This window comes from Pecten maximus, chromosome 14, assembly GCF_902652985.1.
Source record: "Pecten maximus chromosome 14, xPecMax1.1, whole genome shotgun sequence".
NCBI lineage: Eukaryota > Metazoa > Mollusca > Bivalvia > Pectinida > Pectinidae > Pecten > Pecten maximus.
The window spans coordinates 4,136,918-4,164,445 of NC_047028.1; the positions used below are offsets into that span (position 1 = coordinate 4,136,918).

The 27,528-nt window shown below is 36.2% G+C and overlaps 2 protein-coding genes across 3 annotated transcripts; both read right to left on the reverse strand.

The window, feature by feature from the left end:
* Nucleotides 1-9,302: 9,302 nt before the first annotated feature.
* On the reverse strand, nt 9,303-10,709 carry LOC117342639 (cysteinyl leukotriene receptor 1-like). Its single transcript, XM_033904836.1, has one exon. The coding sequence runs from the start codon at nt 10,707-10,709 to the stop codon at nt 9,495-9,497; it is 1,215 nt and encodes a 404-aa protein (XP_033760727.1). The 3' UTR covers nt 9,303-9,494.
* Nucleotides 10,710-22,161: 11,452 nt separating this feature from the next.
* On the reverse strand, nt 22,162-27,055 carry LOC117342501 (sal-like protein 1). 2 transcript variants are annotated; one of them, XR_004535871.1, is made up of 3 exons: nt 26,176-27,055; nt 23,279-24,934; nt 22,162-23,197 (listed from the first exon to the last, which is right to left on the reverse strand). XR_004535871.1 is itself a non-coding variant. In XM_033904675.1 (2 exons), the coding sequence occupies exons 1-2, from the start codon at nt 26,918-26,920 to the stop codon at nt 24,396-24,398; spliced, it is 1,284 nt and encodes a 427-aa protein (XP_033760566.1). In that variant the 5' UTR covers nt 26,921-27,055; the 3' UTR covers nt 22,162-24,395. The 2 variants fall into 2 exon arrangements, 1 of the variants encoding a protein (XP_033760566.1); XM_033904675.1 differs by having other exon boundaries at nt 22,162-24,934.
* Nucleotides 27,056-27,528: the final 473 nt, after the last annotated feature.

The window sequence follows — 27,528 nt, forward strand, 5'->3', positions numbered from 1 at the left end:
GGTGTGGTGTGTAATATGTTTTGTGACTGTGTGTTGACGGTGTGGTGTATAATATGTTTTGTGACTGTGTGTTGATGGTGTAGTGTATAATATGTTTTGTGACTGTGTTGATGGTGTAGTGTGTAATATGTTTTGTGACTGTGTGTTGACGGTTTGGTGTGTAATATATTTTGTGACTGTGTGTTGACGGTGTGGTGTGTAATATGTTGTGTGACTGTGTTGATGGTGTGGTGTGTAATATGTTGTGTGACTGTGTGTTGACGGTGTGGTGTATAATATGTTTTGTGACTGTGTTGATGGTGTGGTGTGTAATATGTGTTGTGACTGTGTGTTGACGGTGTGGTGTATAATATGTTTTGTGACTGTGTGTTGACGGTGTGGTGTGTAATATGTTTTGTGACTGTATGTTGACGGTGTGGTGTGTAATATGTTTTGTGACTGTGTGTTGACGGTGTGGTGTGTAATATGTTTGTGACTGTGTGTGATGGTGTAGTGTGTAATATGTTTTGTGACTGTGTTGACGGTGTAGTGTATAATATGTTTTGTGACTGTGTGTTGATGTGTGTAGTGTATTATATGTTTTGTGACTGTGTGTTGACGGTGTAGTGTGTAATATGTTTTGTGTACTGTGTGTTGATGGTTTGTGTGTATATATGTTTTGTGACTGTGTGTTGACGGTGTGGTGTGTAATATGTTTTGTGACTGTGTGTTGACGGTGTGGTGTGTAATATGTTGTGTGACTGTGTTGACGGTGTGGTGTGTAATATGTTTTGTGACTGTGTGTTGATGGTGTGGTGTGTAATATGTGTTGTGACTGTGTTGACGGTGTGGTGTATAATATGTTTTGTGACTGTGTGTTGACGGTGTGGTGTATAATATGTTTTGTGACTGTGTGTTGACGGTGTGGTGTATAATATGTTTTGTGACTGTGTGTTGACGGTGTGGTGTGTAATATGTTTTGTGACTGTGTGTTGGTGTGGTGTATAATATGTTTTGTGACTGTGTGTTGACGGTGTAGTGTATAATATGTTTTGTGACTGTGTGTTGACGGTGTGGTGTGTAATATGTTTTGTGACTGTATGTTGATGGTGTGGTGTATATGTTTTGTGACTGTGTGTTGATGGTGTAGTGTGTAATATGTTTTGTGACTGTGTGTTGGTGTGGTGTATAATATGTTTTGTGACTGTGTGTTGACGGTGTGGTGTGTAATATGTTTTGTGACTGTGTGTTGATGGTGTGGTGTGTAATATGTTTTGTGACTGTGTTGATGGTGTGGTGTATAATATGTCTTGTGACTGTGTGTTGACGGTGTGGTGTGTAATATGTTTTGTGACTGTGTGTTGATGGTGTGGTGTGTGATATGTTTTGTGACTGTGTGTTGACGGTGTGGTGTATAATGTGTTTGTGACTGTGTGTTGACATTGTATAATATGAGTTGTGACATGTTTACTATGTTTTGTGACTGTGTTGACAGTGTGGTGTGTAATATGTTTTGTGACTGTGTGTTGACGGTTTAGTTAAGGATTGTTCCTCATTTTGACTGCGTATACGGTAGTATGAGCGCAGTTGGAATCAAACATTTCCTATGGTTAGCGCGTAAGCATTGTTGGGAGAGGCAGCGAAAAAAAAAAATAGGAAAATATTTGTAATATAACTTAACTGAAAGTATTTTGTTATGATTACTAAAATATCCAGGTGGACGATGCAGGCCCTGAGGGCCTTTGTTTTTAAAGTTGATGGTCATTGCGGCAATCTCAAAATTCGGATAGACCTATAAAAACATCACTTTGTTCATGACCATCACCACGGGGTCATTTCAGGCAAATTTGAGTTGAATCCCACTGGTGGAGAAGTTTAAGATAGGTGTTGTTCGGGAAAACCAGGATTGCGCAATCATGTTACAAAATGTCCACTAGGGTTGAATTGTCAATTTTTTTACGAAGCTGAAAAAATAACAATTACAGACGAAACGCGATGGCTGTAGGTCATCCTGACACTGCGGGTAAGATGACCCGAAAAACACAAAAACTAAATTAATTTTGACCCAAAAGTTATTTTATTTAGCACAAAATTTATAAATAGAGGTTACACAACGAATGGTTGATGTATATGTTATTACTTTCACTTGAGATATTCATTTTTCAAAAGTTACAGGAAAAACAAGAGCTTTGTTATTCTAGTTAGATGATGAATCGAGCCGTTTTGTACCGACCGTTGTTGTTTTCACAAAATTAGGTGGGGCGTAAGGATATGACCTTAAGTGATATGCCGCTAATTGATATGCAAAACTGACAATTTATAAAATGTTTGCATATATCATAATTTATTGCTAATGATAACAAATGACTGGCAAATTTATTATTTTTCAAAGAAATGAATATTTGATGACTTGGGCGTTGACCAACCTTTATCAATATCTGGAACATTCAAGCACTATATTTTGATTGTATTTTCCCTGCATAATACTTTATACATTTGATAAATGCCTGAACAATATCTCTCATATTTAATGTATTTAGTCATAATTGTTGATAGGACGTTGAATCTATCACATACGTATACCTTCGATTCTATACTTGGTTTGACATCTTTTTTTCTGACGAGAAAACTTGATCAACGAATACAAAAATATATACTGTACATGTGTCATTTTACATGTTTTAACAGTTTAATGTAAGGAAACGGGCGCAACAACACAAATAGTTCCGTTTACAATATAATATCAAACAAAAATGTACATTGTTGTACACATCACGTTTCTTTACCTCAGCACAAAATATAATATCAAACAAAAATGTACATTGTTGTACACATCACGTTTCTTTACTTCAGCACAAAATATAATATCAATCAAAAATGTACATTTTTGTACACATCACGTTTCTTTACTTCAGCACAAAATATAATATCAATCAAAAATGTACATTTTGTACACATCACGTTTCTTTACCTCAGCACAAAATATAATATCAATCAAAAATGTACATTGTTGTACACATCACGTTTCTTTACATCAGCACAAAATATAATATCAATCAAAGTGTTGTACACATACATTTCCTTTACCCCGGCACGAAATATGATACAAAACAAATAAATATATTGTATTATGTATAGATTTCCCTTACCTCAACAATATATATAATACCTAAAATGTGCATCGTTGCTTTGTTGTACATAACAAGATATTCCAGAGGGAATTTAACGTCCTGGGACATTGAATGATCTTTATTGGATCTACCTTTTCCAATTTCTCTCCTTTTCATCTTAATTATTTGAAAAATAAAGGAAATCTGAATGTGAATTCTGAGGAAGGTCCATCAAACACTTTCTGAGAAATAGTGATACCAAACTTCAGCTAATACTTAAGACAAAGAAGAACCTACATACAAATTCATATACATATAAAGAAATACAAATGACAGAAATAACAAAAAATTCAACTGTCAAATTTATGAAAGATCATTAATGAGAAATAGCAGTAACAAATTTCAAGTTTCATAATTCAAAATGGCTGTCGGTCGACCTTTTTGGTTTTCGAACATTCCAAAATTTAGCATGCACAAGTTGGGACCAAGGGAAACCTACATATGAAATTCGAAAATAGAAATAGAAATACATTATTGTACAAATAAATCTTCATGTGATTCATCAAAAAATATTAAAGCACATCAAAAAATATCGCATAATCGGCCTGTTATTTCTCTAGTGTAATGCACTCAGGAGCGTATCTCGTTGGTTGCGCTGGCCAGAATTTGATTGTTATGCCAAAGTATTGAGCTACGACGTTATGTCATGAATTAAAATGGTGTAACAACATGGTGTAACCAAATGGTTGCCAACTATGATTTTTCTCTCCAGAGTTTGGCTTTAAAGCCTGTCATGTTATAATACAACATTTCTGAAAGGGTGATAAAAGTACTATGCAATACCATACAAATACATATCCATGTATAATAATGTAAACAAATGTTTCAGTCACTCTTTATGATACCATACAACATTTTGAAACATATACTTAATAATATATATGAATTTTCTTGTAGCAATATACGTCCATTTAAGCATTGAACTGTTACCAAATGGTAGTATACAGTCGATATGTATACAATTTGGGTGACAGATAAATAGAATGTCGCCCGTGATCATTTCGTAAAGATAAAGAACAGCGCTTATAATAATTTTGTGTCGACTTCATTTTTTTCATTATAAAATTTTACTCTCATTATTTGTGAAGTTGCTTGATTTTTTTGTCGGGGCTTATGTAAATAAATGTTAGCATTCAAAAGCTCTCAAGGCCGAACGTAACTGGCGGCCATTGTTTTAACCTGAGGCTGTATTCCTACACTGACCGAATCACGGTAAATTGTAGTATACAGTCTCGTGAATACAATTTGGTTTACTAACGACATATAGGCACATGCAACACAGAAAGTAAATATATAAATATATACATTATTGTACATTATATTCATATGAAAATATAATCCCACACAAAAATTAAATTGTACATATTTTTGTTCTGTAACAATATAATTCCATACAAAGACATACATCGTAATAAAAACCAGCACTTCTCCGAGAGGTGTACACACCTCTGGCCTATATTAGCACCTGAGTACAGTCTTAGGTAGCAGTGCACAGTAAAAATGCCGAATTCTGAAAAATATGACACATGTTTTAGATATGTAAACATTGCCAGTTAACCCTACATATTACCTCTAATAAAGTATATATATTTGTAATCTATGCAACATTTGCAATTTCAATACAGCTCTGAAGGATAAGTAAACTTATTTTTTCTATGTTTTTAGAGCTGTGAATACCATGGTAACACCTTCAAAATAGTTTAAAAATTGCAAAATATTATGATATTTGACCCAAAATGACACAATTCTCTACACAATTTTTTTTTCTGAAACCTATTTGAAATTAAATATCTCTATCCCAAAGACAGAATTAATCTTGTTTTGACATATGTTGTACATTAAGTTTTCCCGCTATCTTACCTAGATTATAAGCCTTCACTTTTCGCTGTAGGCAAAACTAAATTTCCTGTGTAAGCACACTTTCGGAAAATCCGCAGATTTAAAATCCGGAACCAATTTATATATTTTAGTTTTAACAAATGTGAAGCATGTATGTACTACTTCATAATGAATATACCAATTATAGTGTACATTTATTTTTTCATTTTTCATGCATATAATACAGGAATTTTTCGCTTAACAAAAAAAATCGCCCATGGCCAGGCTGTCCTACTGTGGTGTGCTACCTTATTTTCCTTTGCCCTTGACTTGATTTTTATCTGGTAAAGGAGTACACAATTACTACGTGACGTTCCACACGGATCCTGAGTGGAATGACACGTTTATATAACGAGATGTCCATGTTGTGAAGTTCTGTGACGGTTTGATGATCAATACCCGTGCCATCTTATTTTCTAGTTCGGAATAGTGCTTGAAATATACCCAGCCTCGTCAGCTTTACTTTGTCTTTGTAGTACATTGTTTTTACCGTAACACAATGTCTTTATTCTCCGGACTCTTTTCGTTGCTAATCTGTTTCGTTCACATATTGCCCTCGTTAAATCAATTTTACATCTACATGTCGGTATCCTCTTGTTTGTGACGTCGCATCGCGTAATTTAGAAAATTAATATCCGATTGTCATAGCTACATTATGTTTAGATATTGATTGCCTATGATATTCATCAACGACGGTCGTCAAAGGACTCTAGTTGTTTCATCGTTCCTTTGTCTTCTATTTTTGCATATCATTGAAAAAGAAATCGAGACACTTGTCCAGTTTCTATTCAAGTGAACACCGTTAATTATACATGCATTTGTACCTTAGGTTGGAATTGTCCATTTTTGCTGTAGGTTGGTTGGACTCTAGATGTTGATTTGGAAGTGAGGTAGTAGTAGACATATTGGTAGCTTTCAGAAATCTATTTCCCCGTGTATTTTTCTAAGTTTTCCAAATCGAAATATCTTTCTGATTTGGTGATTGACATAATAAATGTTCGATCGTGTGTGGCTTATTCTAATCATGTTTTGGTAAATACCACTACAAAAGTCATTTCGATTTTAATATTGAATCAAAAAGATTTTGTACCGGACTGAACTCAACAAAGCGATAATTCTAACTCAATTCCCATAATACGAGGACAAGAAATACACGGAGAACATTAAAAAAGGACACCGAGAAAGGTGTTTCGCTTTTGCTTCATCGACAACACCCGCCATACCAACCTCGGTCAATCGACGACACCCTCCATACAAATCTAGGTCAAATCGACGAAACCCGCCATACAAATCTAGGTCAAATCGATGACACCCTCCATACAAATCTAGGTCAAATCGATGACACCCTCCATACAAATCAAGGTCAAATTGACGACACCGTCCAAACACATCAAGGTCAAATCGACGACATCCTCCAAGTTTGCTCACTCTCAAAATCAGAACATAGACCGTGAAAACGGCACTACCAGGCCTATCAACAGACATCCAGCATATTTTATGTCACATCGCACGAGTTAATAGAATATTTCGCAAAGAGACCATAACATCCTCCATAAATTTCCCCATGGTTTTCGTCAACCTGCACGACATGTTTGGAGGAAATACTTCCACGGAGTCCACGGAACGTCACGAACCTTGCCGGGCATTTTTTTTTACTACAGTGCCATTTTGCTTGGTAAGCTGATGCTCTTTTACATAGCGGCCGAGTGACCCAACATAGACATGGCACTTTCATGACATATACATAGTGTTTAAATCCGTCGTATTCTGCCCACTAGAAACGCAGACATATAGTGAATGGGCACTTTCCATTGAAGGAAATATATTGATTTCTTACACATCAACGGATTTCCATATTTTCGAGGTTTAATAGCAATTTAATCGGCGGAGATTTTACAATTGAGTGAAACGTAGCAAAAGTAGATACAATGTGCCTGACACGATATAACTCGCGCTCAATTTACCGAATTCAGGCATATCTCTGGTCGGCTGTTCGGACAGTTCTACTGATTAAAACTGAAGCTTTAGGACATAAGACCACCATCACGCTTCACCTCTTACATGGGCATACTCGACTTAGATGTGTAAAGAAATTGCCATCAACATGTACTGATCAACGTAAACGTGCTCATAATAACGCCAATCGTTCCCTTACAAATGCTCACTGGGAACAACTTCGTCACATCCGCAATAAATGGGTTAACATAACCAGCATGCTAAACTAACATATTTCTCCAATTTATGTAACGAACTTTGTAAACCTTCTAACTGAAGTGCTAAACAATGATTCGAAACGGTAAAGTTATTTCTGCCTAACTCTGTAAAATTTTGTATACCAGCGTTGCATCATGACAGTAATTTAATTTTAGAAGATTTTAAGAAAGGTTGTTAATGAATTCTTCAGTGCTCAGTCAACAGTTGACGACACTAATGTAAAACCTTCCTAATATTTGACGACGTAAATCAGATATCGATATCACAGCTAATGATGTCAGGGATGCTATTCTCATCATTGATTGTTCAAAGGCTATTTGTCCTAATCTAATAAATCTTCGTCTCCTCAAAGAATCTATAAATATAAGATCTTTTAAGCATTTTTTAAAATGTCAATTAGATACGGAGTATTCCCTAATGAATAGAAATCTGCTAACGTTTACCCCTGTATAAAAAAAACATCAAAAAAACCAAGTCTGTATAAAAAAAACTACAGACCTATTTCACTGCTATCTTTAATCGGTAAACTAATCGAAAGATGTGTCTTCAAACATGTATTACTTCTTGCACACTCAATCTCTTCTATCCCCTCACCAATATGGTTTAAAGCACGGTGACTCGCCAACTAATCAACCTCTTGCGATCATTCGTGACACATATTTAGGATAAGATAATGGCAAGGAACGTCAGCCTTCCCTTAAACAACAACAATACTGATTTCAAGATTTCGAGCATTATCTATTGTATCGTTTTCTTTTTCACAAATCAGCCTGCGAGGAAACGATGAGTGAGTTTCCGATGATAAAATGTTACTACTTTTATGTGTACAATCTTTCATTATTAAATTCGAACGATTTCACCGATGTCTTTCTTTCAGCCATTCTCATTCTATGCCTTTATTTTCTATTCTCATCGCCATTGGCAATCCTACGTCTTTCACATCCATCCAACCCACCCCCTCCCCACTCTTCCACACCCCAACCTCATTCTGATCTCGCATTCCTTTCACACTCAACCCAACCTCTCAAACTACGCCTGAAAATATTTTGAAGCGGTCCAACCTATGTCACCAAGTCTGATGTTAGGTTAAGTATTTACTATCCTCTATATATAAATCCCTAACTGTGTCTCACTCGTAGGACACACACAGATATCTACGGTGGCTGATTGATGCCATTTCGTTATTTCGTCTTTTCGCCCCGAAAATGTGACTCCAATAATCCTTATAACCCCGTAATCTGACCCACTCGTAGGACTTCATACTGAAAATGTGACCCGAACAATCGATAAAAAAGATAAATATATCATTTAGTCACTAAAACGCATAAAACATTGTGATATTTACGTCTGACCAACTCGTAGGACTTCATACTGAAAATGTGACCCGATCAAATGCACAAATAAATAGATAGATAACAAATAAATAAATAAATAAATATTTACATTGTGTGTGACAGTCTCCCATTACTCCTGTGTTAAACCAGATGGTATTGATCACCGTATAAATGCAGCCCAGATCACATGACGTCAATTCCGACAGCGTCAAAAAAATGTTTGGCAATGCGTTGCGGGTGAATCAAACCTAGCAAGGATTTCGACTTAGAACAATCGCGTAATTATGACGTCATTTTGGTGCTTTGTTGATCATAGTCACGCCATGGCTTTGTATTTCACATCAATTTGAATGCAAACCAAGCACTACAATGAAATCGATTTCACATGTGCCGTTCTTTCAATTGAACAAACAGGGGAATAGCTGAACTTAAACCCCATATTTAGTAAAGAGAAAGTGAAGTTTAACGTATCTTAATGTAAATATAACAATTAAACGCTTGTTAGATTGTATTTATTGTCAATATCAATGCAATCTGGATGGCAGATAAATATTCATGACGCCGTAACGGGCGTCATTCTATTTATCTGTCACCCAGATTGCATTGATCTTGCCAATAAATACAATCTACCAAGCGTTTAATTGTTAAATAAATAATAAATAAATAAATAAATAAATGAATAAATAAATGAATAAATAAATGAATAAATAAATAAATAAATGTGGCACCATGTGGAGATGACCTGTATATACTGAAACTAGCAAAGTAAGTTGAATACTTTAATTCATTATTTCGATTTATAAACTGTTTGCAATCAAAATCACTAAAATGTAGCTTTTCTTTGTAGATAGTTTTATAAACGATATGTTCTAGTTCATATTAACCTCTTTATTTACGAAAAAGTACCTTACAGTCGGAGTTAAATGTAGTTCGCATGGATATCAGGCGAGCACGCTTCTGACCCATTCGGTGTATCAAGTGGTGTTCCACAAGTGTTTACCGAAATTCTCGAGGAGCTGGGTTTTTCCGGATTTGTCCTCTCTGGTGGTGGATTTCCGATTATGCTGTTTATATCCTTCCTTCGACAGCAACATATCTGATGAAAGGTGGAAAGTGATGTTCCATAAAAGATGAAGTTCACTGAATTATTCATAAAAGATGCCGATAGCCCAAAAAGCAAGACTGACTGAAAATAATAGTTTCCGATGAAAACAATTGTTCCTGAAGTATCCGTCAGAAGAATCACAGCCCCAACATCCTTCGGCAAGCATGTAGCAACGTAGAATATGCTCAATTTCAACAACATCCGGGTAATTTTGCGTTGTTTCTCTGTCCTGCGAAGGTCATTGTAGTCCGTAATTTGTGAGAGAGATGTTGAACTCTTACTTATACCTATACCAATTGCAATGTTACACACCAGGTTTATCATCAGGGTTGTCATCCCATACACCAGCTGAAATAAATTGCCATACCACTCAAATACCGGTTTGTTTTCCTTTATAGCTTGAAGCGCCATTTCGTATGTCGACCATGACGATCTATCACCCTTCACGCCAATATGCATCAGTTCTGGAATGCTGGACAACGGCACCAGAATAAAAACGGAAAGGACAATCGCCATTGTTCTCTTGGTGGTACAGATGATGCGAACTTTAAACGGAAAGTAAACGGCGACACAGCGTTCCAAAACGATCACAACTTTTATCCATCTTGAAATTCCATCAAAGTAAAAAATGGCCCTGGTCATGAAGAAACCATTGACGACAAATTTAGGCATTATATACTTGAAATGATGGTTTCGATTCTGGACTAGAAGATACACAATTTGCATACATATGCACATCAAGTCAGCGACAGCTAAACTGATCAACAGTAGAATCGTGGATGTTTTCCGTTTCTTTTTCTTGAAAACATATATCGTCAGTGTATTACCCACCAAACCAACCAGAACAATGATGGGTAAAAACACACTGTTCATTGCGATAACGAAACTTTTCATTAACGAGACTGGAAACATATGATGGATTACCTGGACGTTTCCAATGGTTTCATTCTTGTTGAGAAAAGTGTCAGCACAAGATTTATTAAATGTTCCGTAAATCTCCGTGCAATTATCACCGATAATAGTCGCCATGTTAAAAGTAAGGTATCAAGCGAATGCTATCAGTTTTCATAAAAATTTAAAACAGTACGTTAAAGCGGCACCCACTCACTTTTCTGTGAATTTTAGTCAAGCCGAGAAATGAGGCTGATTTTGATAACAATAGCACAATGTCTGTAAAATGTCTGTCTTTTCTGGCGCTATGTATATGTAAAGTGTGGCGCGTACTTCTAGATATGAAAACTAAAAAAAATTGCTGCTCCTTTGGTAAAAATAAACTTTGCTGCTCTTGCAGATAAAAGAAATTAGAATAAAATGTTCCGTTCAACAATCACCAATTATATGCAGTAAGATAGTACGTGTCGTTCGGTATACCATCCACGGCGAGTGTAAGGAAAGGTGCGCTCTTCAGGGGTAGTCCTAATACTTTATCGATCACGATTAGTTAATTACAACAGAAATCGTCTTTGTTCAGGTATCGACTGCTGGTTCACACTCGATAAGGAAACAAAGATCGTTAACGCTAGATAAGCATTCACATCCTCACCATGACACCTGCCAACACGCATACATACCCATTTACCTAGCAAAGCGAGGTACCCGTGAACTGACTAATTTTTGACAGGGAAGTTTTATAATTAGGTCACCAAATTACCGGTGAAATGCTATCATAAGGTTTTCATTTTCTGCTTCAAGAAACATAACTTTAATACTTATTTCACTGCAGATATGTCAATATTGTAATTTCGAAGGTCAAGTATTTTATTAACAAAGTGAAGAAGATGAGTGTAAACATTTATCAGCATAGTGAGGTACTTTATAATAATTTACTTCAACAATCTTCTGTTAGCACACGTGTGGTAATACTAGATAAGTATAAGCTACAAAACGAAACGTAACGAAACAATACCAAATAAGGGCATATAATCATATAGTCGATTGGTGAGTACGAGGATAAGAGTCGTAGTTCCAGTAATGTAAGGGTCCCCCTGTTTAAGTGAAACCCAGGTAACTTCATGTGATCAAAGTATTAGGTGTTTAAATGTTGTCTTTAAATCGAATAGAGGGTTTAAAGATGTGGTAACAGGCCTAATTTTACCTTCACATTCTAAACATTTACGGAGGTCATTCATATATTTAATTTTATGGATATTTAAGCATTGAACTGCTTTCATTTGGAAGTTATGGACTGATGAATGCCCCTAGCGCTTCATGTTCAATTTGCCTTTGTCCAGTTGGCATTCATCAGCCCATAACTTCCTAATGAAAGCAGTTCAATGCTTATATTTACATTTGACAACGAATTTGAAAGACTATATCCAGGAATTTTACTCTGATAATGAATGAACAAATTATTATCGTCAAAGACGGAACAGCCTTTTCAACAGCCATCTTTCGTTATCACCGACGTGACAATTATGACGTCACTATAATAATGACGTCATAATAAAGACTTGGAAGTTATGGACTCATAACTTCCAAGTGAGCTTGGTAAAGTTACATAGTGGGGCTGCAGTGTAAATGTAAATATTTAAGCATTGAAGCAGTTCAATGCTTATATTTACATTTGACAACGAATTTGAAAGACTATATCCAGGAATTTTACTCTGATAATGAATGAACAAATTAGTATCGTCAAAGACGGAACAGCCTTTTCAACAGCCATCTTTCGTTATCGCCGACGTGACAATTATGACGTCACTATAATAATGACGCCATAATAAAGATTTGGAAGTTATGGACTCATAACTTCCAAGTGAGCTTGGTAAAGTTATATAGTGGGGCTGCAGTGTAAATGTTAATATTCTTACATGAATAAAACATATTTTCAAAAGGAAGGAAGTGTAAACTATTTATATATCTATATCTTTTACCGACTTTGTGTTTGACATATAATTTCAATAAAGAAAATACCTATATACATATGTATCTTTCAAAGGATACAATACATGTATATACCAACATAATCTCCGAATGGAATACAGTGTACAAGACACCGAATTCAGATTTCCTAGAATTTACCTCTCTAATCAATATCCTTATGTGATCATGAATGTCAGCTTTGCTTTTATCATATGAATATATTTTCATTTCTTAAGGATTGATTTGAGTATACTGTATACCTGGTAATTTTCGCCCCCGTTAAATTTTCGCCATTTTCGCCTTTTGAAGATAGGGCGAATTTAAGATGAAGGCGAAAATTTCAAGCTGAATTGAAGGATTTATGAACCATAGTACATGGGCCAAGTGTAGTCAGATCACAAACATACCCTCTTACTTTTCAACTGTAAAATCACGTATTAGGCTTAGCATATTCAATCAAAAAAAGATACATATTAAGTTATTTAAAAAAACCAGTCATTTTTTTTGTAGTATTATGTAGTCCGGTCATGATAAAAATGAGTATTTGAGATATAACGCAAAACCTGTGTGTACTCTAAATGAACCGCTCCCTATAATTTCATTTACTATACAGATCCCTTTGTAAATCCACTATCATTGACATACTCTTTTCTCTTATTAATGTCGGCCTATTAAAAGCGACGTTAAGACGGCATCGTCATTTGTGTACGTTATGAGCTGACACCATACATTTCTAAGCCAATGAAAATGCTTTTTACAAGCAAGAATTAGAAACTAATGTTTTCTGCAGATATATTCTCCTGTTTAATATCATTTAAATGACTAGTTTCTGGATTAAATTTTCGTATTGTTCGTCTTCATTTGTAATTGTCACGCTATGTGGTGACTACGTGTTCACATTAAATCAATACATCAGACAGATTCATTGTTACCCTAATGCTATGTTATCTAGACGTGTAGTCCTAATACCGACATGTTTCCTGTGCTCTTCCGGTCGACCGATGCGACACCTAGGCACCTGTCAATTTGTTATTCCAGTTAGACATAGTCACTTCCGGTCAATCCAGCCATGCATCCACTAGGGAGCGACACCTTAAGGGAATTCGCAGATGGAATTCGAGAGGTGAAACTTGAATCACACAATGTCCATTTTAATCTTAATCTGAATGCAGAGAAAATGTAGGAACATTCACCTTCAGTCACTCAGTGATCTACAACTACAGGTGTTGACTATGGCTATGAGAAAAAGGGAAAGGCTAAACATACAATAGCAACAACCCTGTTTATATGTCTATTATTATAATATAAGATTTGAAAATATATTTTCCTGAGCGACATCAAATAGGACGTGTTTGTTGCTTGATGGCGTGGCCGCCGGTGATATGACCCAGATTTGACCTAGAATTATATAGCGCGTGTCATCGATTTGACCTAGATTTGTATGGCGGGTGTCGTCGATTTGACCTAGATTTGTATGGCGGGTATCGTCGATTTGACCTAGATTTGTATGGCGGGAGTCGTGACCTAGATTTGTATGACGAGTGTCGTCGTGACCTAGATTTGTATGACGAGTGTCGTCGTGACCTAGATTTGTATGACGGGTGTCGTCGTGACCTAGATTTGTATGGCCGGTATCGTCGATTTGACCTAGATTTGTATGGCGGGTGTCGTCGATGAAGCAGAAGACGCTTACCCTCCAGAAACACACGTTCTTATTCTCCTTGTACCTTTTAATGGTTTGTATGTAAATCCGTATTTTTGTTTGTCCTCCTTTGATCGGTTATGATTTAGAATTACGGTTATGTTTCAATGTTGGTATTGTCTGTTCCACGAAAGGTTTAACGAGACTAATTGCCTGACCTTGACAACAAAAATAGACGGGTTTGTGATCTAAAAGCTTGAAACTCTTTCTTGATTGGATAGTAAATCATCGCTTGTCACATACGACCCATCACATAAACTGTTAGACCGGAGATGACGATATTTTATATTACGTGTCCAAACACAAAAGACACTTCGAGCCAGATAAGTTCGAGTATATATTTCGCACAAAAAATAAGGGATATCAAGGGTCGTTTCCTATGAAATGACCCGCACCCAAATAATATGTAGTCACCTCAATGTATATACATTTGGATGCAGAAATACGTGTACTTAATTATAAGAAATTACAAAAAAATCCTTCAATGCATGTGAGTACATCACATGGACTATAAACACTATTGGCTAGTTCATCATTCCCACGTAATCGCTGATGATCATAGGGTCAAATATTCCTGACAGGGGATGTATTCACGTGCCTTCACCAAGTTGAAATCACACAGCGATTTCAATTTCTTAGCCGACAAACCCAGAGGCTGTCTTTGTGTGGATCAACAGATATGGCCATTTAAGATGTGATAAGCTGCACCAGTGTGTGAGAGTGTATGTGTGGGTTGTGTTAGAGGGAGGGTGTGTGGGTATGTTCGTGTTTGCGCTGATTTTATAGTGCTGCCTAAGTGAAGTATACTGTCTAGGACATCCAGCAGGACACACCACCCAATCAAATTATATTTACAACGGCCGAACAAACCGTCCTACTCCCCAAATGCTGAGCTCCAAACAGGAGTAGAATGTCTCGGTTTTTTTTAAAGAATCCAAGAGTCTTCCTCGCAGGAGCAAAACGCTTAACTAGCCAAAAGTGAGGCAGTGTCAAGGGAGACATCAGGATGAAATGGTTGTTAAGAAAGAAGAGAAAAGATAAGATCCTAATTTTTAGTCACGTCTTACGATCGCTTAGGTACTGGGCAGATAAGTGTCATGGGGAGATAAGTGTCGTGGGGAAATAAGTGTCAGGGGAAATAAGTGTCGTGGGGAAATAAGTGTCATGGGGAGATAAGTGTCATGGGGAGATAAGTGTCATGGGGAAATAAGTGTCGTGGGGAAATAAGTGTCGTGGGGAAATAAGTGTCATGGGGAGATAAGTGTCATGGGGAGATAAGTGTCATGGGGAAATAAGTGTCGTGGGGAAATAAGTGTCGTGGGGAAATAAGTGTCATGGGGAGATAAGTGTCGTGGGGAAATAAGTGTCGTGGGGAAATAAGTGTCATGGGGAAATAAGTGTCGTGGGGAAATAAGTGTCATGGGGAAATAAGTGTCGTGGGGAAATAAGTGTCGTGGGGAAATAAGTGTCAGGGGAAATAAGTGTCGTGGGGAAATAAGTGTCATGGGGAGATAAGTGTCGTGGGGAAATAAGTGTCGGGGGAAATAAGTGTCGTGGGGAAATAAGTGTCGGGGGAAATAAGTGTCGGGGGAAATAAGTGTCGTGGGGAAATAAGTGTCGTTGGGAGATAAGTGTCGTGGGGAGATAAATGTTGTAGGGAAATAAGTGTTGTGGAGAGACATGCGATTCACTTTATTTAGAAAGTCAATTCATTAATTTTGAACTCTCGATCAGGGCAGAGGTCTGAACATTGGGCTAGATTGATATCTATACTGATGATTGTTTCAATAACATTGATTGGAAGTGAACTGTTCTTAGCCCTAGAATGTTGTATTGATTTTTATTTCAATATGAAAGAACAAGTGCTTTTAGAAAACGTTTGTTGTAGGATTCTGCACCTGTCACAGTACTATCAGTGAGTGTATATCTGTGGCGTGTCCGGTTTCCAGAACATCTCCCATGAGAATAATTCACAACATGGTGACCAATCATGTGCAGGCAATCTGTTCGTTTATGCTTTAATACATTTAGATATGCTAATTAGCACCGTCAGATGTATGTTTTCTTCACCTTACGTTTGTAGTTCAGCAGACTGATATCTCACAGCGGTGTTCAGTGAAAGTCACCGTGCTACAAACATTTGTTAGCAGTTCCCTAATCAAGCACTTGGCCCCGGTCAGCCCATGGAATTTTAATTCGTCACCGCTTACTTAGTTATTTGATGATGTGTACCGCAATGTAACTTTTTCTAAGGTATAAGGTCGTCCGTGGTCCGTGTAACACTTAAAAATTCAAAATTCTAAAATATAGTTTTAAGATTTTTGACCAAAAACCTAAAATATCAAATTTCAAAACAAAAATGAGTTTTTAGATTTTTGACCAAAATTTCAAAACTGTTTTGAATTTTTAGATTTTTGACTAAAAACCTAAAATATCAAATATCCAAAATCGTTTGGCGATTTTGAGTTTTTGGATTTTTACACCTTTGCCGCCATGATGCACTAGCCTACTTTCGGTTCTGGCGATCGTGGGTGCTTTGAAGAGATGAACGAGTTTCGATATTTTGGAACTTTGAACGGCAAATGTAGAAAAATCCAACAAGAGGCCAAGGGCCTTAACGGTCATCTGACTCTAAATTAAAGACCCTTATACTATTGTAGTATGCATTCTCTGTAGCAGGTATAGTGGCACTGTTGGCCATGGTGGCCATCTTGGAATTTGGATCAACCCAAAAAATAACAACACTTGATCAAGACTATCTCAGGATCATTTCTGGTAAGATAGAGCTGAATCCCACAGGTGGAGTTTGAGAAGAAGTTTGAAATAGGTGCTATTCAGGAAAACCATGATTGGGCAATCATGTTATAAAATGGCCGCCGTGGCTGCCATGTCAAAGTTTTTACGAGGCTGAAAAATAACAACACTTTGTTGGCTCTCCTTCCTCAACATCCTCACCAATTTCCAGCTCAATAACACCAGTGGAACTTGAGAAGAAGTTTAAAATGTGTTTTTCAAGTTGGCTGCCATGGCTGCCATCTTGGATTTCTGACTGACCCGATAAATAATAACACTTGGCCAGGACCATCTCGGGATCATTTCAGGCAAGTTTCAGCTCAATCTCACCAGTGGAACTTCAGAAGTTTCAAATGTGTTTTCAAAATGGCGGCTGTGGCGGCCATCTTGGATTTCAGACCGACCCGAAAAATAACAACACTTGGTCAGGACCATACCAGCATTATTTCAGGCAAGTTTCGAAGTTTGAAATGTGAAAAGATTACGCACGGCGGACGGCACACGGCGCACGACGACGGACGAAACATGATGACTATAGGTCATCCTGACCCTTCGGGTCAGATGACCTAAAAATCTATAATTCTAAAACATTTTAGAATTTTGAATTGTTAAGTGTTACACGGACCGTCCGTCATCATTGCAGTTAACAGTATGGTATTTTTGAAAAGTGGAGAAATTCGGGCTGGCATTGTTCTCGAACCTTGAACAAGTTGTTAAAGATCTGGTGTTTGGGAAGGGTAACCGTCTCCTGCTTTATTGACGTCACCCGCCATACATATCTAGGTCACGGCGACACCGGCCATACAAATCTAGGTCAAATTGACGACACCCGCCATACAAATCTAGGTCACAGCGACACCCGCCATTCAAATCTAGGTCACGGCGACACCCACAATACAAATCTAGGTCAAATCTGGGTTATGTCACTTTTTCAGAACTAGATGTGATAACAAAAGACCATCTTATATGTCAATAAACACGTCTGACTTTATAGAGTATATCCCAATGAAATCATACTGTCGGCCGTGAGACCTCCCCACGATCTTCATCAACATCTCTCGAAACCTTAAACGCTTACTCTTCTGGAACACCTGGCTTTATTCTTATTGTACTTTTACACGAAAATGAAAATCTTTATTTTTGGTCGTATTTGTTCTTGTTTTGATATCGAATTTGAGTTGGAAATATAGTTTCGTTTTGATGTTGGTATCATCTGTTAAAATATCCTTTCATATTGACAAATCGTGGCTGTACATCTGTCTTTCTTATCAGTTCTAAATGAACATATCTAGGGTAAAACCCTACACAATGAATGGCGATATTAAATGTCAGATGTCGAAGATTTTCTAACCAGTCTAAAAAAAGGACGAACCATCTACATTTTGTAAATTAATTAAATCTGGCTGTAATACATTTGACTTTCGATTTACATTGATAGATCATGTTACCTTGTGTCTTTTGTATAATCCTTTAAAATGTCAAGCATGTCGTACCTACAATTAGTCTCCAAAATGAACGCCTAAACAAAGGACAATGGGCAACTTAGTCATGAAATTTGAGAACGGTCAATACCCACTTTCTGAGAAATTGAGATAACATTTTTCAACAATGTCAACAATCAAAATCACTGTGTAGGAATGAACCGGATATAGGTACCAGGCGAGGCGGAGTTGGACAGAGGATAGGAGGTTAGGTTATGCAATATTTTTCATTATGGTTGTGTATATAAACAAGATATCCCAGAGGGTTCTTAGTGACAACTATGGAATGACCTTTATTGCACCTCTCTGATCTCTGTAAGACCGATCATTTCTCTACTTTCCTTTTCTTCCTTTTAATCATTTGACGACAACATGAACCAATGTATTAAATCTGAGAGAGATCGATCGAGAATTTTCTGAGCAATATGGTTAATACGCTTCAACTAATAGAAGAGAAATCCAAATGAAATTCAAGAAATATCCCTGAAGAACTTTCGGAGAAATAGTGATAAACTTTTAACTGACAAATTTCAAAATAGCTAGTCGCATGCCTGCCATCTTGTTTTCAGATTATTCTCAAAATGGAACATAAACAACTACGGACCAAAGGGAACGTACAAGTGAAATTTGGAAGATCCATAAAGAACTTTAATTTCTGAGAAATAGTGACAACAATCTGCAACTGTCAGATTTCAAAATGGCTGCCCGTTGGTCGTCTTGAGTTCTGATCAGTCCCAGAGGTAGCAGACCACAGTAGGATCACAGGCGCTTGCATTTTTTTTTTATTGTACTCTGTAAAGTACCTTCCCTATTACATAGTACACATACCACTGATATCATTTTTTTAAATTCTCATTTTCTGTGCAAGCGCCTGTGGAGTAGGATAGCCAAAGTTAAGCAAATACTGTAATGATGAGCTAATTATATATGATGATGATAGTGATTTGGTGGTGGTGGAGGAGGAGGAGGAGGAGGAGGAGGAGGAGGAGGAGGAGGATATCATACATGTGATGTAATAATGATTTCATGTGCGAGTGTATGTGTTATATTTTTATATTAGACTTTGCTGAAAAACTTGAAAAATAAAATAAATAATTTTTTTTTTTTTTTAAATCCTGTATTGTGATATGCAGAACAAATAAATGTAAACTATAATTAGTATATTCATTATGAATCAGTGTATTCAGGCTTCACATTTGTTAAATCAAATGGGTTTAAGCGAATAAATTTCTGGATTTCAGAAATTGTTTAAAACACTTAAAGCTGACAGTGCAAGTTAAAAAGCATCTAATTGAGATTAAAAAAAAAAATACATGTAAAGATTTCCAAAAATCGTTTCCGAGACATTCCCCAGTTATGGTAGTGTCGTATCTAAGGACGGGCAGACATTTTTCTTTTTTGTTATGCATGGATACAACCAAGCCGCCGCTGCTATAAAAAGAACGTGCTTCGTCACACTCGCATTCACTCTAACCTCAGGTGTTCACGGTGACACACCTGTATCACCTACACTATATCTGTACACCACGTGACCTACAACTGAATTCGCGAACGACACCAAACAGACGGAGCACTTACCTGTAACCTAAGCAGAAAGATGGTCAGTGTCTCTCAGTTTATCTTTCAAATGTTGTTCAAAATAAAATCTCCAAATAAATGCTGAAAATGCATAACGAATTAATCCGAAATACTCTATCCATTTTCTCACGTGTTTTTCGTGGTTGCAGCCATTTCGATAAGAAGTAAACAGTCTGAGGAGTTCCAATTTTTACTCGCGTCTAGCACTCGGAACTCCTCGGATGCATTCATATTATCTACACTACACTAGGGCTGTTGTAGTGCAGTAGTGCAGTTTTATCACGCTTTACTTGCGTTATGACACGTGCACAAATAATACGAAGACAAGGAAAACATATCGATGGAAACTATGGATATAATACTGTAACAGTTGTAAAGACTCAGGTAGGAGTTTACTCATATATACTCTGTTTATAATTTTATTAGGTACATGGGTTTTTTTATGCCAAAATTTATTGTATTGTCAAAATGTTCTTTTCTTCCTTTTAAGTTTTATTGTAAAATAAAATTTATAGATATAATTACCTCTTTTAATTCCATATCCAAGTTCTACAATTGCGTACAATGAAAACAAAAACCCGTTGACGTGTGTATTGAGAACGTATACTATATAATAATGGAGAGATGTGTCGCTTTGCGTATGTATCGATAGACTGATCCTTGTTGTCAATGAACGCACGCGCTTTTATAGCGGTTCGTATCCATGCATAACGAAAAAGAAAAATGTCTGCCCGTCCTTAGATACGACACTACCATAATTGGGGGATGGTCGGAAACGATTTTTGGAAATCTGTACATGTATTATTTTTTTAAAATCTCAATTGGATGCTTTTTAACTTGCACTGTCAGCTTTAACTTGTCATATGATATGAATAAAGGGAGATAACTCTCTGATTTATCTGCCCATTTTTAAGACGGTTTTATTTTAAAAACATAACGTTAAACGAATAACGTTAAACGAATAAAGTGTTTATTGAAAAATTATTTCATGTTTTATAACAAACCCAAAATAATGAATTGGGTATCTCTCATTCCATATAGACTGAATTCTGGCATTACTTTAACTGATTTATTACCCCGTATTCACGGAATCTAATAAAGGAAGTGTCATCTATTTACAAACATATGTTTCATTTTAATTTTTGGTGAAACAATTATTTTCAATTTTACACAATAATATACATTGTACATGTACCTTTAATGGATTGAGTGTACAGCCGAGATGATAGTATAGCATAAAATGAGATCAGCAGACAGTTTCTTATGATCATTGGTACAGATCTGAATGACCAGGCTGGAAACAGATGACATATGCATGCCATTTTGAAATCTTGGATGTCATGTCACTATTCATCAGTTAGAATAGTGTGTCTGTTGCTAAGCTGAGGTTTGGTAAGGATTTCTGTTAATTGTCATGATACCAGTAAGTATTTATGATGTCATAGGTTAGATACAAACTGATGATGTCATGTTAGGTATGATGTCATATAACAAGGCCAAATTGGATATTGGTATAGTATTACCCGCATATATATTCCAACTAATGGTGAAAGTTGTTGAACACAAAATCAATTTTCCATTGGTAGAAACAATTTTGTTTTAATATTACATATTTCGTCATTGATATTATTATATTTGAAGTAGAGTGATTATTTGTTCAAATATTTAAAGGAATTCAATTATTGATAGGCTGACTTATTAACCAGCAATGTGTTAAACATATAAACACAAACCACAGGGGCTAGTAATGATATAAATAGGGGCTAGTAATGATATAAATAGGGGCTAGTAATGATATAAATAGGGGCTAGTAATGATATAAATAGGGGCTAGTAACGATATAAATAGGGGCTAGTAATGATATAAATAGGGGCTAGTAATCATATAAATAGGGGCTAGTAATGATATAAATGGGGAAAAAATGAAAAATAAGAAAAAAACGTACGCAATACATATAACTGGTAGGTATGAGATATCTAAGTGGGTGGCAGATCTTGACAGATTTGTAATATACAAATGTACATGTATTCAATGCCTTATAATAGAAATGAACTAACAAAATATTGAAACACATATATAAATATTTATTTCAGTTGTCATAAAAATATCCATTTGATATTTCAGTTAAATGAATTCCTGCTCGAGATACAATTCCAACAAAATAAACAACTACTCACAGTTAGTATTAGACTTAAATTATGATTTCTATAACCAAATCTTAATAAACATTGTATATATATACGTATGTATCACAAAATAGCTTCTTAAATTGTCTTTGGATTTTTTTTTATTGCTACAGTACTTTTAATTCAAGTCCATTTCAAAGACAGGCAAGAAATGATTAAATTAACATGCAAAAGAATAAAATTTTCTCACCTACACATATGGCTGATTTTTGAAAATTATCCAAATTAGTAAAAAAATAAAATTTAAAAAAAATTTAAAAAAAACCGATCTGACATTGATGATTTTGAAAAGGCAATTAACCAGAAACTTGAAGTACATGTATTCGTAAATCTTTGGCTTCATTTTTTTTGAGTGTTACTGAACCAAGAAGTAGTTGGTCTTATGCTATTAGTGATATATTCATTGGTCGTTTTGAGATGATTAAGGAGATTTAATTATGGTAACCGTTAAATGCTTTGTTTGTTGGTGTTGAGTATTAAAAATAATATTGATAAAAAACAACTAAAAAGTGCAATAAATGCACTTGAGACTCGCATAAATTTTCTACAAAATGGCAATTCTGTGCTAAATTTAGAAAATCGATTATCATCGATAATTGATCGATTTTTGAGTTTCTGTTAATTGATTCTGAAAAGTAAAACGGATTTCGATTCCCATCAGTACCTATACATACAGTATAGTAGTCTCCCTTCCATGTTAGCTTGTGAACTGATTTTTGTTCACTCTTCCACATGATTTTCTTATTATTATTTACCTCCCTGGTAAGGTTATTACATTCATCTCCCTCAGAAAGGTTATTACATTCACCTCCCTCGGAAAGGTTATTACAATCACCTCCCTCATAAAGGCTATTACATTCACGTCCCTCAAAAAAAGGTTATTACATTCACCTCCCTCAGAAAGGTTATTACGATCACCTCCCTCATAAAGGTTATTACATTCACCTCCCTCAGAAAGGTTATTACGATCACCTCCCTCATAAAGGTTATTACGATCACCTCCCTCAGAAAGGTTATTACAATCACCTCCCTGATCAGAAAGGTCATTACATTCACCTCCCTCTTTATTCTCTAAAGCAGGTGTCAGAATATTACCTTCCGATGTGAAATAGGATATCTCTGAAGATGGCCTGATTGTCGAAAAGATTTTCCACAAATATCACATTCAAATGGCTAGGAGACAGTATTGGTATGTCACAGAGGGTATGATCAACTTAATTTAAATCACTGCCACTGTTAGGGATCGAGCCAAGGACCTCTGGTTTACTGATGTTCAACCGATTTAGCTAAAGAGAAGATCTCTCTAGCCAAGCGGTATATTTAGTATTTACCAGGATTATGTGCATTTAAGTCACTGAATCTCCTTGTACAATAATGACATGGGTATTGACGGCTATGTTTATATCGGTGTGTATCATCATGTGTTGTTTCAAATAAGATGGGTCTTGTAATGCTTTTTGGCAAAGTTCACATTTATATGATTTAAATTTACCCCCACTATTCAGAGGGTTTTCTGGGGGCTTTTGTAGGCCATAAATGGGCCTCATTCCTATTTGGAATGATTTTATATTTAAGCCAAATTCCCAAGATTTGCAGTTTACTCCTTAAAAAAAATTCTTTCCCAATTCATTAATTATTTTCCCAAAATGAGACAAAAGGCCCCCTCCAAAACCAGCAAGAAAAAGCATTGCTATATGTTGGCATATATATATATATATGTTTTACCAAATTCTCAGAGAAGCTAGAAGTTTTATGGCAGATGTCACAACTAAATGGTATGTCCCATGTGTGTGAGCGCATGTGCCTGATGACATGCGCTGAATCAATGAAACCTTTCCCACACAACTTACAGTGATGAGGACGATGGCCAGAGTATGTTCCTATAAAGCACTAGATTGTCAGAATGCTTTGCTACACCTACTACAACTATATGGCTTTTTCCCAGCGTGAACATGACTGTGTTTTTTCAGGTCATTTGACCCACTGGACCTTTTCTTCACACCTTATGGTTTAATCCCGGTGTTTATTGAAGAATACAATTGAAGTACACCTAAGTATATTTATTTAAGGGCATACAGTGCACTGGTATGGTCAGTATGTATACAAGTATGAGTTTTCAGTAGGCTTTCCTACAAGAATCACATATGGAAGGTTTGTCACTAGTGTGGGCTCGCATGTGGACTTTGAGATTACAAGCTTTAGAAAAAGATTTCCCACAAAAACCACAAACAAATGGCTTGTCCATGGTGTTTGTAGGCATGTGATAAGATAAATGGTTTGAGCGAGAGAACTCCATTTTACAATGATCACATTTGAAGGCTGGTTTATCTGAATGTGTTTTGATGTGAATTTGGAGGCTATTGGAGTGGCTGAAGTCTCGATCACACACATGGCACTTGAACGGTCTCTCCCCAGTGTGTACACGGTAGTGGACTTTAAGACTACTATTGTGGCCATATGACTTATGACAAATGTCACACTGGAACTTCCGCTTGCCCTTCTCTTGTCCTCCCTTGATTTTGCTTAATACATCATCATTTGGGACATCCACACTTAAAGTTGAATTTTCAGAATTGATTTTGGCCGGACCGCCATTCAACAGGATAGCTCGACAGAAAGCATTGAAATCTTCCCTTGTCATTTGAGGATTAGAAGCTGCAAAGAAAACAGAATATATCATTGGCTTTTTTCTCTAGTAGACTATTGCTAGCTGAACTTATCAAAATTAATGAAGTTTTACTCAGAATTAATGTTTACAATTGTGGCAAAAAAAAAATTCTCCCTCGGAAAATACGGAGCAAGCTTTACATGTGTGCCAATTGCAATGGTATGATTTAGTTCTTTAAATGGTACCAAGTAGTGAACAGTTTATTTCCCCACCTTGTGGTAAGATAAGATGTCCAATGGGCTTGTATCATTCACCTGACATTAATCTGATATGTGGGTTTAAACATTTATTTATCAAATATTTTGATTTTTTTTTGTAAATTATAAGTCAATGATTTATTTTTGTGGGTTTAATTGTGACAGAGCACATGGTTAATTGAATTTAAATCACTGCCTGCACTAGGAATCAAATCTGGAACCTCTGGCTTACTAGTTTAATGCTGAACGGATCGAGCTAGAAATCACTCTAGCTGTGTATAGCCGAGCAGTATATTGCGGCTAGTATTTACAAGGATTACATTCTTTCCAGATATACTCCTGTGTATATATAGGATAACATACATTGATGAAATAATTACATGAATGCTGTTGACAACAAATGTAGTCTATGGATCACCTAGGTCCTTTGGTTATCAAGATATTGTTAAAATATTTTAAACATCTTTTACTTTGATTCTGTGACTGTGAAAATACATTAATTCAGGTCATTCATTTGAATATCTGCAGCATTATCACTGGCCAATTTTCATCACACTAAGTCTTTTGAGTTTTCAGAAGAACTGATTTAATTATATAAACAAATTTGACCCCTGTGACCCTGGATATAAGTCAATGACAATGTCATAGTAGGTCAAAGTCATTCATTTCAACAAACCTGGTAACCCTTCAGCCCCAGCATATTTCAGGCCTAATATTAAGTCTTTCCACCTCTTTTTGATTGACACCCCCGGCTGGTCAGTTGGACACACAGATAAGCTCACTTACCCTTTGGACAGGTGAGCTAAAAATAACAATTAGATATTTTGATATTGTGTTTTTTTTCTGTATCAGTCATATTAAAAATATGACCAATACTGAAAAATAATACAATATCAAAATATCTGTTGTATAAACAGATGTATTGATACAGGTGTACACACATGTATAATATATCCATTGTTATTTACATTAATGATGCACTCTAGTTGAACCTGTTGGTGAAACAACAACAAGTAGCCTGCTACACCTACCCTTTGGAGGAAGTAGCGGGAGTGACTCAGGCGAGTCCATGACTTCATCAGATGCAAAACCTGAAGGTGCATAGTTCTCAGCTGTAAAACCAGCATCTTCTTGAACGCTGCGAGCTGTAGGTTGGTACTCAAAGTCTAGTCCAGATTTGCATTTATTGTTTATATCTTGTATTGAGGAACCATAAATTGGCGGAGCTGTCAACATCGCCCTCATTACACTGTCTTTGTGTTTACTGGTTGAATGACTGGTATTACAAAGACCAGTATCGTTATGTATACAGTCTCTATCTAATTGGTCAAACGAGGACTCTTTTTTTACACTTGTTGATATTATAGGTAAACGAGAAGAAAGGAATGATGTAATTTCTGCCTTCCGTTGAGTTAGTAAATGCCGTAGGTGACCCTCATTTACTGCATTATTTGTACTTGTTTTGTGTGAACCATTGTTAATGCTACTGTCACTGTCAGATGTCAACAAAGTATTCCCTTTATCCGGCAACGTTCTCTGGCTTTGCTGATATTCATTAGCAAAACTCGTCAACAAATTAGCAGCTGGCTTTGTTAGCATATTATCTGGACACGAAAAGATATTACGTAGCACGCTACTACCACTAAGGCCACCATCACCACCAACTCCTCCCATGACCGGGCCTACGTCTGTCCGAGAGGCCGGATCCAACCCCTTGTATAATGCATCGTCCTCGATTGTTTCCTTCTTGATTGAGGTATAAATAGATGAGTCCATTTTGCAAACGAATAATGTGATTGTTTAGATGTCTGTTTTACTCGAAAGAGGTGAAATATCGAGCATTTTAGCACATTACAACTCCTAAATTAATAGGCCTACTCCAAACACTGCAAACTCCAAACACTGCATATTGTTCGTGGTCACTTAAACGCTTGTTTTCTAAGGAGTACGAACTACCGACTGTGTATAGAAGGAAGACCCAAACACGTACGGCGAAAAAATGATTGCATTCGCGATCTACTCTTATTCTAAAACATAATATGATATATTTTATATAAACTGTTATAGTAATTATGGAAAAGTCAAAATAGGAATGTACGTCCCTGAATGAACCTAGAAAATAAAAATTGAGTCTAAAGATTTCAAATGTGACTGATAAACGTTAATGAAATACTGATGTTTATAGGCATGTCTCCATGTAAACAGTCCTCCAATAATGGCAATTTTAAATTCAATTTCAATTTCGACCGATTAAATATGATTTCACTGGACTGCAATTTGGACTATAATATAGTGAGGAGCCCGAAACAAATAATTGTAGTTCGGCCGTGTCTTCATTCAGTATGTAATTTATTTTAAGCCAGTATTGATATTGGTTATCATTA